Genomic DNA, 14,717 nt, shown 5'->3' with positions numbered 1-14,717 from the left:
GATTGGGGTGGGGGCTGGGTGGGGGGGGATCCGCGCGGCTCAGCCAATCGGAGCGGCGGGGGCGCGCGGGAGGGGGGGAGGGGAGGAGGGGAAGGGGGCGCGCGCGGCGCGTTAACCCCTCGAAGCCCGGTCTGGCGCCGGAGCCGCAGCCGGAGCCGCCCGAGCGGACAGGGCAGCGGAGGCCGCCGCCGGGCCCCGGACCAGGGACCCCCTCCCCGCCTCCCCCGGCCCGGGCCTCCAGGGTCCCCGCGCTCCCCGGCCCGGTCCGGTCCGGCCCGGATCGGTCCGGTCCGGCCCGCCCCATGGGCTCAGGATGCCGGTCCGGAGGGGACACGTCGCGCCGCAGAACACTTTCCTGGACACCATCATCCGCAAGTTTGAGGGCCAGAGTGAGTGCGGGGGGGGTGGGGGTGGGGGTGGGGGGGCTGGGGCGCAGCGGGGGTCGGGCCTGGGGTGGGGGGGAGGGGGCGGGCCTGGGGGCGGGCCCCGGCGGGGGGGGGGGGTGGTCAGGACCGGCCGCCCTGGGGAGTGCGGAAAGGCCTGGCCCAGGAATGTGGTCTGTGTGTCTGTGTGTCTGTGTGTCTGTGTGTGTCCACGGGAGGGGGGGGGGAGGGGGTCCGGGCGCACGTGTTCAAAGCCCACGATGACCGGGGGCGGGGGCGCGTGGGACCCAGGCGTCCGGGAACCGGGAGCGACTCGACTCTGCAAGGTCCCATTGTTCCCGAGCGCGCGACCCCAGGGTGCACAACGGGGCTGGGAAGGGCCCAGGAGGGCAGGGGGCCACAGGGACCCTCTCTCTCTGGCCGTCCGGCCTTCTGGACCCTTGGAGCGGGAGGGGGGAGAAGACCAGGGGACCGGTGAGGTGGGGGGCGAGGGTCCTCGACCTGCTTCCCTGCAGGCGGGACAGAGCAGGGTGGTGGGCTTGGGGGCGTGAGCCCCGAGAGGGCCACTGGGGTCCTGGAGTCTGTGCAAAGCCCACTCCCTCCAAAATGGGCAGCTCCCCTCCCCGCATCTGGAGCCCTAAACTCAGACCTCTGGGAAGAAGAAGCTTTAGGCAAGTTGCTGGTGTGTAATGGTGTTGGGAATCATCTTTGTGTGCGTGTGCGGGTGTGTGTGCGTGGACTGTGTGTTTGTTTACACACATACTCCAGGGAGCTTCCCCAGGGTGGGCTGTGTGCTACCGCTGCCCTGCCGGTCGGGTTGCCAGGGACGGAGTGGGGGACTTGGGGGCGGGGGTCCCCGGGGGGCTGTAGGCCCCATCGAGGGGATGAAAAGTCGGGAGGCAGAGAAGGGAGAGGGGGTGATGCCCCTGTGAGAGGAGGAGGAGGAGAGACGACAGAGACAGAGACAGAGAGACCCTCTTTAAGGGTTGAGTTGGGCGAAGGAGAAAAACGAAGGGCAAAATTATCGGAGAAACAAGTCTAGTACACAATAACCCCCTTCGACCTTCCCAGCACATCCCGGTCTCTTAAATACTCACGCACACACACATACACGCGCGCACACACACACACACACGCACAAACATACACACATCACACCACATCCGAGCTTTCCCTCCTTCCCGGGGACGAGACTCCCTGCAGGAAGAGCTGTTGGCTTCAAGGGAGTGAGTTTCTTCTGCCTTTTGGGGTTCTGGGGGTCCTGCTGGTAGGCAGATGCCAAGGTGGGAGACCGCCAGGCCCTCTCCCGCCCAGAGGGGCGACTTTCACGCCTGTGTTCTGTCTGAGCTTCACGGGAGGGTTGGCTGAGAAGGGGGCGGGGGGCGGGTGGAGCCGTGGAAGGGACTGGTGACCCAGTAAGGTCCCTGCTGTAGACTGGAGGGTAAGGGGGGCTCCCCGGAGCCTTGCTTGGGTCCGACTTCTACCCCCAAAGGTCGCCCTCCTTTGGGGCATTGATGACAGGTAAGGGCGGACACCCCAGGGGAAAGGAAAATCCAAGGAGACTTAGGTGGTCCAGGAATGGGGTTGGGGTCCGGGGTGAGGGCAGCTCAGGACAAACCCCAAAGTAGGGGGGCGGATCTCCCGGCCTTGGGGGCACTGCGAGGGCCCAGTACAGCTGGCCCAGCCACGGCTGGCGTGGGGGTGGGCTCTCCGTTGGCACAGCCGGCACTGCCCTAGCCCCAAGGACACCCCCAGGGGCGGAGGGCACAGAAGCTGCAACCCCGGGACGTGTTGGGGGCCAAACCAGGCCCGGCGGTAGCGGCCGACGAGGCAGAATGACCAGACAAACCCTGGTAGCATCTTTCTTGGAGGGGGGAAGCCCCCTCGGTCCCAACTCCCACTGCCACCCGTCCTCTTATCAATAATAATAATAATATTATTATTAGACTGTGAGCCCACTGTTGGGTAGGGACTGTCTCTATATGTTGCCAATTTGTACTTCCCAAGCGCTTAGTACAGTGCTCTGCACACAGTAAGCGCTCAATAAATACGATTGATGATGATGATAATAGCGATGATAGTATTTGTTAAGCGCTTACTATGTGCCAGGCACTTTTCTAAACGCTAGGGTAGATATGATATAATCCAGTTGGACACAGTCCCTGTCCCACACAGGGCTCACAGTCTTCATCTCCATTTTACAGATGAGGGAATAGAGGTACAGAGAAGTTAAGTGACTTGTCCAAGGTCACCCAGCAGAGAAGTGGCAGAGTCGGGATTAGAAGCCCCGTCCTTCTGACTCTCAGGCCCGTGCTCTATCCACTAGGCCACACTGTTCCTCCGGACCTCAGAGTCCCTTCTCTGCAGGGCCTCCAGCCTCCGGCGACACAAGCCCCCTCCTCCCCCACCAGTCACCCTCAGAGCAAGCTTCCCTGGGCCCAGGCCTCCGTTCTCCATGACTTTGGCCATAGCCCTGGGCCTGAGGCTGTGCCCTGGTCATCCCTGGTTACCTCCCCGCAACCCTCACCTCTGTCTCCTCCCCACCCCACCCCCAGTTTCCTTTGTCTTTATCTTCCCGTCCCCCTCTCCACGGGTCCCAGACCCCCTCCCGCTCCAGGGGAGCCCCAGGAGGGTGGAAGGGCTGAAAGGGGGAGACCCCAAGGATGGCTCCACGTGGAGGAGGGGGTCTCCAGGAAGTGGAAGTCTCTGGGAGCTGCAGCGGGTGCGGGGAAGATGGGGGGACATCCAGGGGAGGCAGCTGGGTTCTGTCCCAGTGCGACTGACAGGAGCTGCTGCAGGAGAGGGGGGCGGGAGGCTGTGCCTATGGGCAAGGCGCTGGGCTCAGTTTGCGGGGGAGGGGAGAGGAGGGGAGAGGGGCCTGCCCTCCCTCTCTCCTCCGCTCCCTGCTGCCACCCGGCCTTTCCCGTCTCCCCCGGCCCTGTGTTTATCCCTGTGACACGGCTGCTGACACACGTCGCAGACACCCGCTTAGCTGGCTGAGGCCCCAGCACCGAGAGAGAGCAGCGGGGAGGGCGCGGGGTGAAGGAAGTTGGCCGGCTGCCCGGGAAACCACAGTGCCAGCCTCAGAAGAGGGGGTCGGGCTTGGCCGGGCCGGGAGGAGAGGAGGCCGTGGGTACCAGTAGCGGGATTGGGGAGCCGCCGGGGACTGCCATCTCCCGCCGGAGCTCAGACTCCAAGGAACCGGAAACACCCCCTTTTTCTGACCCACCCCCTGCATCCTTGTCCCCCGAGGACCAGATTTCCCATCCCCCTGCTTCCCTTTTACCTGCTGGAGGATTCTGAGGGATGTCTGAGCCAATCCACCCATCCATCCATCCATTTTATTAGAAGCAGCATGGCCTAGTGGCAAGAGCCTGGGCTTGGGAGTCAGAGGATGTGTGTTCTAATCCCGGTTCGGCCACTTGTCTGCTGTGTGACTTTGCGCAAGTCACTTCACTTCTCTGGGCCTCAGTTACCTCATCTGTAAAATGAGGACTGAGGCTGTGAGTCCCGCATGGGACTACCTGATTACTCTGTATCTACTCCACTGCTTAGAACGGTGCTTGGCACATAGTAAGCACTTAACAAATTCTATTATTATTATTATTCTCAGTGCTGAACACTGTACTAAGCTCTTGGGAGAATCCAGTATAAAGGGGTTGGTAGACACGGACCCCAGGGTCGTGTGTGTATGTGTGTGTTTGTGTGTGTGTTTTAAATGGCATTTGTTAGGTGCTTACTATGTGCCAGTCACTGTATTAACTGCTGGGGTAGATATAACATAACTGGTTGTCCCACACAGCGCTCACAGTCTTAATCCCCATTTTACAGATGAGGTAACTGAGGCACAGAGAAGGGAAATTACTTGCCCAAGGTCACACAGCAGACAAATGGCAGAGCCGGGACGAGAACCCAGGTCCTCTGACTCTGAGGCCCCATGCTCTTTCCATTAAGCCACGCTGCTTCCCCATTTTACAGGGGTGTGTGTGTGTGTGTGTGTGTGTGTGTGTGTGTGTGTGTGTGTGTGTGTGTGTGTGTGGTGGGGGAAGGCTGGGGTGGGAGTCCGCGGTGTGGACTGGCTCTGGCATTTAGGGCTCCCCCATGAACCCCCACCTCTCACCCACAGGCCGCAAGTTTATCATCGCCAACGCGCGGGTGGAGAACTGTGCGGTCATCTACTGCAACGATGGCTTCTGTGAGCTGTGTGGCTACTCGAGGGCCGAGGTGATGCAGCGCCCCTGCACCTGCGACTTCCTGCATGGGCCCCGCACCCAGCGCCGGGCCGCTGCCCAGATCGCCCAGGCGCTGCTCGGGGCCGATGAGCGCAAGGTGGAAATCGCCTTCTACCGCAAGGATGGTAGGGAGAGTCGGCAGTGTGTATGTGTCTGTGTGTGTGTTGGAGGGGTGAAGTTGGGGGCTGGAGGATGGGGGTCTGGGGGCTGGAGGGTGGGCCTGGGGGCTGGAGGATGGGAGGCTGAGGAAGAGAGGGCCACTTTCTACCAAGATGAGGTGAGTGGAGTGGGCTGAGAGAGGGGGTGGGGCCGTGAGGGGAGGGTGGGGAGTAGGAGATGTGTTTCCTGGGCCGGACCGGAGGGTTCCCCCCTTCTCTGGGCCAGGCCAGAGGGGCCCTGGGATCCTCTTCCCTGCGTGGAGCAGGTCAGAACAAATCTCGCCAGGCAGAGGGGGGCAGCGGTGATTGGGATGGTGATTCTGGGGTGTGGAGGTGCCGGGGGAGACGGAAGGAAGACGATGTAGGAGCTGGACTAGGGCTTCTCTGTCCTGGGGTCGGGAGAGGGCAGCGATGGGGACCCTGCCCCCGTCCATCCCAGCTCAGGCCCGGTCCTTTCCTATTGCCCGGCCTCCTGGCCTGCCTCAGCCTCAGCCTCTTCCCGGGCTTGAGGCCCCGGTCCCATTCCGTCTCCAGGTGTTCCTGCTCAGCCGCAGCCTCCCCGGGGGCCGGAGAACGGATAAACAGTGCGGAGGGGCGTGGGAGGCGGGAGTGTACAGCACGTCCCCCCTCGGGAAGCCTGGGTCCGAGCGTCTGCTCCTTCTTCGGAGGGGTTCCTCCCGGGGCGGCTGGCGCTGGCGCAGTCGGACCGTCCCCTTCTTGGGTGGTCCGGGTCTCGTCGCCTGGACAGTGCTCTAGCGCCTAGTACAGTGCTCTGCACACAGTAGGCGCTGAATAAATACGACTGAATGAACGGACTAGGGCTTGGGGTGCTCACGGGCCTTGGGGTGTGTTTGCGCGGTTCCCTTGGCTTGGGAAGGCCGGGCTCACCGCCATCACCATCTTGTAGAGAAGCAACTTGGCCCGGTGGCTACAGCCCGGGCCTGAGAATCAGAAGGTCAAGGGTTCCAATCCAGGCTCGGCCACTTGCCAGCTGTGTGACCTTGGGCAAGTCACTTCCATTCTCTGGCCCTCAGTTCCCTCCTCTGTAAAACAGGGATGAAGACCATGAGCCCCATAGGGGCCAGGGACTGTGTCCAACCCAATTATCTATCTATCCCAGGGTCTAAAACAGTGCCCGACACACATCATCATCATCATCAATCGCATTTATTGAGCGCTTACTATGTGCAGAGCACTGTACTAAGCGCTTGGGAAGTACAAATTGGCAACATATAGAGACAGTCCCTATCCAACAGTGGGCTCACAGTCTAAAACAGTGGGCTCACACAGTGAGCGCTTAACAGATACCATGATTATTGTTATTTTTTTTGGGGGGGGGGGGGGCGGCGGGCTGGGTTCAGGCCGGGGCTGGAGGTGTGGGGAGGGTCTCTGGGGCAGATAGGGGGCTGGGGGAGGCCGGGCGGAGCTGCTTGTTGGCCAGCACCGGCAACGACAGCTGGGCAGTGTCGGTGTCTCTGGCCCCGCGGCTCTGCGCAGCATCAGGGCGCCCAGCCAGACAGCGCCATGAATCAGCCGCCCGCCCTCCCGCCGGGCTGGAGGTGGGGAGGGGGCGGGGCCCGGGCCCAACGGTGCGAAGGCCGGGGACTGGGGCTTTTGGCGGGGCGGAGGGGGGCGAGGGGGGAACCAGGGAGAGAGGGCCACGTCGTCGAGGAGCAGTCTGGGGGCGGGAGCCATGGCTCCCGAGGTCAGGCTGGGAGTCAAGGACAGAACCAAGAATAGGCCCAGGAGTCCCAGGCGGTCTGACCCCAGTTTCCTCACCGCCTCGTGCGAGGGGAGCAGTGCGTGGGGTCAGACGAACAGCCTGTGCATCTCTCTGGAGGCGCGTGAGTTCGCAGAGAAGGGTCGGGGTCGATGTGGGGTCAAAGCCCGTCGTTGGGGAGGGACTGTCTCTAGTTGGTGCCGAATTGTCCTTTCCAAGAGCTTAGTACGGTGCTGTGCACACAGGAAGCGCTCAATAAAAACGATCGAATGAACGAATGAATGAAAGTGTGTGGGTGTGTGTGCCTGAGTGGATGTGTTATTTATTTATATTGATTCCTGTTTACTTGTTTTGATGTCTGTCTCTCCCTCCACCCCTAGATTGTAAACCCGGTGTGGGCAGGGATCGTCTCTGTTTATCGGCCGAATTGCATTTCCCAAGCGCTTAGTACAGTGCCCTGCACACCGTAAGCGCACAATAAATGCAATTGAATGAATGAATGAATGTGGGTGGGCGGAGGAAGGGTCTGGGGTTGGAGGGAGTGACTAGGGATTAGGCATTTTTGGGGGTGGGATTGGGGCGTAGACTGGTGACCCCCCCCCCCCCACCCGCCCCGAGCTCCGACAGGCCCAGCTCATCTGAAGTTGCTTCCGAGAGCCAAGTGGGTCCCTCTGGGGCTTGGAGGGAGGCAGGGGAGGTGGGGCGAGGCTCCGTTTACCGGCCCCTCACCTGCCAGTTGCCTGGGATCAGCTGGTCGTCTAGCACTGTTTGTGTCGCCGCGGCGACCGTTTGTTTTCCTTTCCGTGCCCTGGGCTCCAGCGAACACACGCCCCCGTGTCCCCTCTGCCTTTGTCTGAGTGTCCACCCTGTCTCCCCGGGCCCTCTCTCTCCCGCCTGCCCGCCCGCCCCTCCGCTCGAAGTATCTCTGGGCCCCTGTGGTCTCCCCATCTCTGTCCCCCCCCGACCCCGCGTCTCTGCTTCCCCGGCCACGGTGTCCCCTCGCGCTCGTGCGCGGGTGGGGATGGGGGCGTCTCCCGAGGAGATCCTGTCTCGGCTTCTCCGCTCCAGCTGCAGGCCGGTTGCCATGGGAACAGGGTCAGAGGGCTCCCCGCTGCTGCAGCTCGGCTGCAGGGGGAGGGGCAGAGCTGGGGCTGATGAGGGGCAGAGAAGGGGACGCCAGGTCAACCCCTTCCCCTGCCCAATCTCGCCTTGAGACCCCTCAGTGAGCAGCTTTGGAGGCCCCCTGGGAGGAACGAGACCACCCCTCCGTTCTTCCAGAGACCCCGGTCAACTCCCTGACCCTGGGAGATGAATGCTGAAGGCCCTGGAGAATTCTCTTTCTCTCTCTCTCCCTCTCTCTCTCTCTTTCTCTCTCTCTCTCTCTCTCTTTCTCTCTCTCTCCTTCTCTCTCTCCATCCTTCCCTGCCCCCCATCCCAAAATATCTTCTCTTATCTCCTCTCCTCAGCTCATTCCCTCTCCCCACCCAGTCCAGCCCCTTTCCTATCACTCTGGCCTCCAGACACCCTTCCACCGTGGCTGCCTCCCCCTCCCCTTTCCCAGCCCCCTCACCTCCAAATCCACGTGGGGACCCCCTGGGCAAGATGGAGAGACTCCTCCCGACCCCAGCTCCCAAGGTTGTGTAGTACACTCCCAAGCGCTTAGCACAGTACCCTGCACACAGTAAGCATTCACTAAATATGATTGATTAATTGAAAAGCCGAAGGAGTTGGGAAGGTTTAGCTTGGAGAAGAACGGGCTGAGGGAGGGAGGAAATGGCTCCTAACCTTCCCAGGACTAGGTCGCAAGAGACAGGAGGGCCAGAAGCAGAGGGGACAGGCCCATGCCAGTCACCACCTTGATTTCCTGCCCAGCCTTCCATCCTTAGTTGGCTCCCAGCTCGGCGCCCCCAGGGAATCATCCTGCATCCGAACCACCCCGCCAGGTTCCTGTCCCTCGGCTGAGTGGAGCAATTCAATAATAATAATAATAATAATAGTCATAGTCATGGCTTTTGTTAAGCTTTTCTATGTGTCAAGTCCTGTTCTAAGTGCTGGGGTAGATACAAGACATTCAGGACCCACAGGGGCTCACATTCTATGTAGGGAGGAAAACAGGTATTGAATCCCCATCTTGCAGGTGAGGGAACTGAGGCACAGAGAAGTTAAGTGACTCAAGAAGTTAAGTGGTCCAAGGTCATACAGCAGACGAGTGGCGGAGCCGGGAATAAAGCCCAGATCCTCTGACTCTCAGGTCCTGGACTCTATCAATTAGGCCACGCTGCTTCGATCTGGGACCATCCCAGGAAAGATGCGAATAAAACCTCCGCTCGAAATGAACCTCCGCTCCTCTCGCTGTCTTTGGCCGCCATCGGCCCAGCCACGGGGAAACTGGAGGACGGGATTCTCATGATATTTGTTAAGCCCTTCCTATGTGCCAGGCACTGTACTAAGCGCTGGGGTAGATACAAGCTAATTAGGTTGGACACAGTCCACTCCCCACGTGGGTCTCACAGTTTTAATCCCCATTTTACAGATGCGGTAACTGAGGCATACAGAAGTTAAGTGACATGCGTAGGGTCATGCAAGTCGGGGAGCCGGGATTAGAACCCAGGTCTTTCTGAGTCCCAGGCCCGGGCTCCAGCCAATAGGCCACACTGCTAGTCTGGCTTGCTTCGGGTCCAATTAATGTCTTCACACTACCCCCCTGGGCTGGAGGGTTGGTAAGGTCTGTGCTGGGCACAGAGCAGGAGAGGTTTAAAGAGTCCGTGGGCCTGGACCGCCTAGACCATTTCCCCATCTAGACTGTAAGCTCAGTGTGGGCAGGGAACATGTATACCAATCCTATTATATTGAACTCTCCCAAGTGCAATTACAGTGCTCTGCCCAAAGTAAGTGCTCAATAAATACGATTGATCGATCGGTCGATTGATTGGCGGCCCCTGCTTTAAGCAGTCACATGCCCAGCCCCTGGAGCCCCAGCCAGGGGAGCAGCTGGACAGGGTCTGCGTGACCTGATTCGAGGTATCTGCCCCTTGCCCCCCCAAGACCCCACCACATCTTTCCCCTCCCCAGCCTGCCGGGGATCTGGAGGGTGATTGAAGGGAGGCTCCTGCTTGTTGTGTCTCCCGCAGCCCCAGAGAGAAGCTGTGTAAATATTTGTGCAGAAGGCAGACGGCTGGGGACCGGGAGTCCGGTCGTGGCCTTGGAGGAGGGAGACAGGGAGAATCGAGAATTGGGAAAGGAAAGACAGGAGCGGGAGGCCGAGAGGAGGGAATGAAGCAGGGCCAGTCTGCTCGGCCCTGGAAGCTGGTAACCGAATCCGCTTCCCCACACCCCTCCTTCGCCCCCCCAACCGGTCCCCTCTTCATCCTCCCTCACTCCTCATTATTATCGTATTGTTAAGCGCTTTGTGACAGCCGCTGTACTAAGCGCTGGGGTGAATACAAGCAAGTAGGGCTGGACACAGTCCCTGTCCCGCATGGGGCTCACAATTTTCATCCCCATTTTACAGATGAGGGAACTGAGTCACAAAGCAGCGAGGTGACTTGCCCAAGGTCACAGAGCAGAGACGTGGTAGAGATGGGTTTAGGACTCAGTTCTTTCTGATTCCCAGGCCTGTGCTTTACCAATTAGGTAATGCTGCTTCTGGGGCTCCCCCTTCAAAATGGCCTCTTTCCAGGAGGAGGAGAAGGGGTCAGCCTCCCTAGAACCCCTCTGACTCCCCCGGTGGCATCGCTATGGTGGGGGTGGGGGGGTACTGGCCTTGCCCTCTGGAGATGGGCATATGCCTGGGAGCCTGGGTGGGCACGACGCAGGCAGAGGGGCCGCAGGTGCCCATGGCTGGCAGCTCATCTCCGGGGCCACAGCTGCAGCTAATCACTTGGGAAATGGTGGCACAGCAGGAAAGAAAAGAATTAAAGTGGTGGGGGGAAGCAGGGGTTGCTGGGAAAGAGGTGCTCTCATCAGCATTCCCCATGACTTTAGTCCTTGGGGGATTCCAGCCCAATTGGGGTGGGGCGGCGCGGGGGGTACTTGTTTGTGAGCCATCTCCCCAGTAGACTATAAACCCCTTGAGAGATGGACTGCAGTTTGCTACCCACTACTTCCTAGAAAGCATAGCCTAGAACTTGGCCCCTAGAGGACATGGTAAATGTGAGTGACCAGAATCACTATGGCCGGAGTCAGGTCTGGGGCAGCTTCAGAGCAGAGGGAGGGGCCCGGCAGAGGCGCTGAAGGAGGAAGGAGCCCGGTTGAGGAGCGGGATGTGGAGGGGGCCTGAGGGCCGCAGCTCCTTCCGGCTGGGCCGCCTGGGCTGACGGGTCAGGTGGGGTCAGGACCCGGGAATGGGGAGAGGAAGGGTGGAGCAGTAGCCGGGCCGGACGTGAGCTCTGCATCCTTCCGCTTGGACCAGAGCAGGGAAGGGGTGAGGGTGCTGGAAGCCCGCTGGGAAAGGGAAGGGGACTTCGGAGGTTGAGTTGTGCCACTCCCCATTTGCTTCCTCCTTACGTCTGACCCCCACCCTGCCTCACGGGCCATGTCTCCCCCTGCCCCACCTTCTCTGAGATGCGCAAATGAAGGCAGGATTGAGGTCCGAGCATGGCCTCCCAGGGGGCGTCAGGAGAGTCCAAGATGGGAACTTGGCTTCTTTTGAGAAGCAGAGTGGTCTAATGGATAAAGCCACTGTCATGCCCCTGCCTCTTCTCTGCTGTGTGAACTTCGGCAAGTCACTTCATTTCACTGGGCCTCAGTTTCCTCATCTGAAGAATGGGGATTAAGACTGTAAGCCTCACTGAGGGACAAGAACTGTGTCCAACCTGACAATTGTGTATCTACCCCAGTGCTTAGTACAGTGTCTGGTACACAGTATTTAAATACCATTAAAAGAAAGAACTCGGACCTGAAGAGGGGAAAGAGGTGAGAGGGGGAGGCCTAACAGCTCCAGAGTTAGGGGAGCCTTGGTCCCAGGATTCAGGTACAGAGGGATGGTGGCCTGCTCCTGCCACCGCTCGTTGGCCTGTGTCATACCTTCCTTTTACTGGGGGTTGGAGTGGCTGGGCCAGGGAGGGGTGTAGTGGCATGGAAGTGAGGACCCCTTCCAGGAGATTTCTCTTCCCGGGCTCTGGAGGCAGGGAGTGGGGGACTTGGGAGATTCTGGGCCTGTGCTAAGAGGATAATTCCAGGTAGGAAGGAAGCCCTAGTTGGTCACCAACCTCCATCCCAGAGATCCCTGAGGCACTTGGCTCCTTCTGGTTGGCCACTCACAGCCCCGCCGCCACCTCACCCCTTCCCCTCGGTCCCTTCATTCTTCCCGGGCTACTGGGCCCCCCAACTTTCTCGGCCTTCCCCTCCCGGCCCCTGTCGGCCCCCGCCTTGCCTCTGCTCAGAGCTGGGCCATCCGTGACACCGGGGTCTCAATTCTCGCTGTCCCTTCCTAGAGCAGTCACCAAGCTAAATATAACCGGAGGCTGCCCAGCAGCTCTGTGCCAGAGACAGCTTCTACCGTCCCAGGGAGAGGGTCTCCTTAGGGATCTAGGGCCAGATCTCGTCCCTGCACCCCTTCCCCCCTCCCCTCCGGCCCCCTCTGCCCCTCCACGTTGCCTTGGGCTGGACAGCTCCTCCCCACCTCCCCGCCCCGCGGGGGCGACCCCGAATAGGTCTGCTTATTCATTCATTCGATCGTATTTATTGAGCGCTTACTGTGTGCAGAGCACTGTACTAAGCGCTTGGGAAGTACAAGTTGGCAACATACAGAGACGGTCCCTACCCAACAACGGGCTCACAGTCTAGAAGGGGGAGACAGACAACAAAACAAAACATGTGGACAGGTGTCAAGTCATCAGAATAAATTATTGTTCTCTCGTACTCTCCCAGGCGCTTAGTACAGTGCTCTGCACACGGTAAGCGCTCAGTAAATACGATTGAATTGAATGAACGTCCGAGCCCGCGTCACCCGCCTGGTCGTAGACCGCCCCCTGCCCCCCACTTTTTCCTTCTCATCCCTTTTCTCTTTTGGGAGTTCCAGGTCACTCGTTCCCACGAATAGGGGGTCCCCGAGAAGGACCCCTGAGGCCAGATCGACCCATCCTCCTCCTCGACGCCCCCCACCTTCCCAGATGGAGTAGGGGGCGGCTCTGGGGACAAAGAGAATGGGGAAAGGGAGCCCTGGGGAAAAGGGAGTCTGGGAAGGGAAGGAGAGGGCCAGAAGCTCCGTTGCCCATTTCCTCCTTCCACGAAAACCTTTGCAAATGAAATGTAAATTGATAGGCAAATGAGCTCCCCTGGCTCAGTTCTCCCCGTCGCCTCCGGGAACCATCTAAGAACTGTCTTTCAGGCCTCGTGTCCTCCCTTTCAGCCAAGCTCCCGCCCGAAAGAAGTAGAGAGTCAGGCTCGACTCTGACGAGGGGAGGGGGAGGGAAGGGGCTCGGGTCTCCTTTTGGGGAGCAGAGTGGCAGGAGCAGGTGTGGAGCTGGTCTTCAGGGGGAGAAGGGTGGGGTGGTGGCCCTCCACCCCCGCCCCCACAAAGCTTGGGTAGAGAGCTCTTTAATTCTGATTCAGCAGCTCGGGCATTTTGTGCAATTGGGCTGCAGTCCTGCCTGTAATGTTTGTTCATTGTCCCGTTCCCTTCCCTGTCTCTAATCCCGATCCCTTCCCGCATCTCGCCTTGTTCTTTTTCCCCACTTCGATGCTTTTCCATGTCTTTGTCCCCAACACTGTCTTTGACCTAGTGGAAAAAGCACAGGATTGGGAACCAGGGAGAAGCAGCATGGCCTAATGGATAGAGCATAGGCTTGGGAGTCAGAAGAATCTGGGTTCTAATTCCGGATCTGCCATGTGTCTGTCGTGTGACCTTGGGCAAGTAACTTAACTTCTCTGGACCTAAATTGCCTCATCCGTAAAATGGGGATTAAGATGATGAGCCCCATGTGGGACAAGGACTGTGTCCAACCCAATTGTCTTGTATCCATCCTAGCTCTTAGAACAGTGCCTGGCACATAGTAAGTGTTTCACAAATATTACTATTATTATTTTGATCCCAGCTCTGCCACTTGCCTGCTGAGTGACCTTGGGTTAGTCACTTACCCTCTCTGTGCCTCATTTTTCTCATCTGCAAAAAGGGAATTCAGGACCTTTTCCCCCTCCTACTTAGTCTGTGAATCCCATGTTGGACAGAGACTGTGTCCAACCTGATTAATTTATATCTATCCCAGAAGTTAGAATAGAGCACAGGCCTGGGAGTGTCACAAGGACCTGAGTTCTCATCCCAGCTCCAGCACTTGTCTGCTGTGAGACCTTGGGCAAATTACTTAACTTCTCTGGGCCTCAGTTACCTCATCTATAAAATGGGGACTAAGACTGCGAGTCCTATGTGGAACAAGGACTGTGCCCAACCTCATTAACGTATATCTACCTCAGTGCTTAGTACAGTGGTATTTGGTAAGCGCTTACTATGCGCCAGGTACTGTACTAAGCACAGAGGTGGAAACAAGCAAATAGGGGTGAACACGGTGCTTCGCATATAGTAAGTGCTTAACAGTACCATAAAAAATAGTGCTTGATAGTAAGGGCTTAACAATTGTTATTCATTCAGTCATATTTATTGAGCACTTACTGTGTGCAGAGCACTGTACTAGGTGCTTGGGAAGTACAAGTTGGCAACATATAGAGATGGTCCCTACCCAACAGCGGGCTCACAGTTATTATTATCATTATTGTTATTGTCCCCCTATACACAACCCCTGCCCTATCCTTCCCATTTGTTGGGTCCTCAGCTCCCCTTCTGCCCCAGATCTGATGATGGGGTGCAGGGAGGATGTGGGGAGCGGTCAGGGAGGATGGGCAGCTCCTGGGAAGGTGGGTATAGGAGCGGGCCTGTGACTCTCAGGAGGTGGTAGCCCCTCCAGCTTTGCTGTCTGTGGGCTGGCAAGGACCCTGACATTCTTTCCAGGTGATTCCTGCATTCAGGAACCGCCCCTCCCCACCTCCTGCTACGGATGGGTTCTTGAAACTCAATTATTGTGGAGGACCCTCTCTAATCTGGCTGTTCCTACAGTCTCTGGGAACCATTCTGGGGCCCCTGGATCCTTTAGCGGTAATGAGGACATTGAGGGAGGGGAGTTGCCCCCCGAATCATCTGGGGAAGGGGCGGCCCCGTGGGGGCATCATTCGCTCTAGGGTGGAGAGAACCCCCCCACGGTGGGTGAGTGAGAGCTTGGTTTTGTTGGGC

General features: G+C 58.8%; 1 protein-coding gene across 3 annotated transcripts in view; it reads left to right on the top strand.

Annotated features, from left to right (window-relative positions):
- The first annotated feature begins 263 nt into the window (after positions 1–263).
- KCNH2 (potassium voltage-gated channel subfamily H member 2) overlaps positions 264–14,717 on the top strand; it is a 43,260-nt gene continuing 28,806 nt past the window's right edge. For 2 of the 3 annotated variants that reach the window (XM_038755850.1, XM_038755849.1), the window contains exons 1-2: positions 264–389; positions 4,510–4,740. In XM_038755850.1, the coding sequence (XP_038611778.1) occupies positions 314–389; positions 4,510–4,740 (307 nt within the window). In that variant the 5' untranslated portion in view covers positions 264–313. Of the gene's footprint in view, positions 390–4,509; positions 4,741–6,569; positions 6,618–14,717 lie in introns of those variants that run through there. The other variant, XM_038755851.1, reaches the window with a different exon arrangement.

The sequence above is a fragment of the Tachyglossus aculeatus genome, chromosome 13 (assembly GCF_015852505.1).
Source record: "Tachyglossus aculeatus isolate mTacAcu1 chromosome 13, mTacAcu1.pri, whole genome shotgun sequence".
Taxonomy (NCBI): Eukaryota; Metazoa; Chordata; class Mammalia; order Monotremata; family Tachyglossidae; genus Tachyglossus; species Tachyglossus aculeatus.
This window is presented reverse-complemented; position numbering and strand designations above follow the sequence as displayed.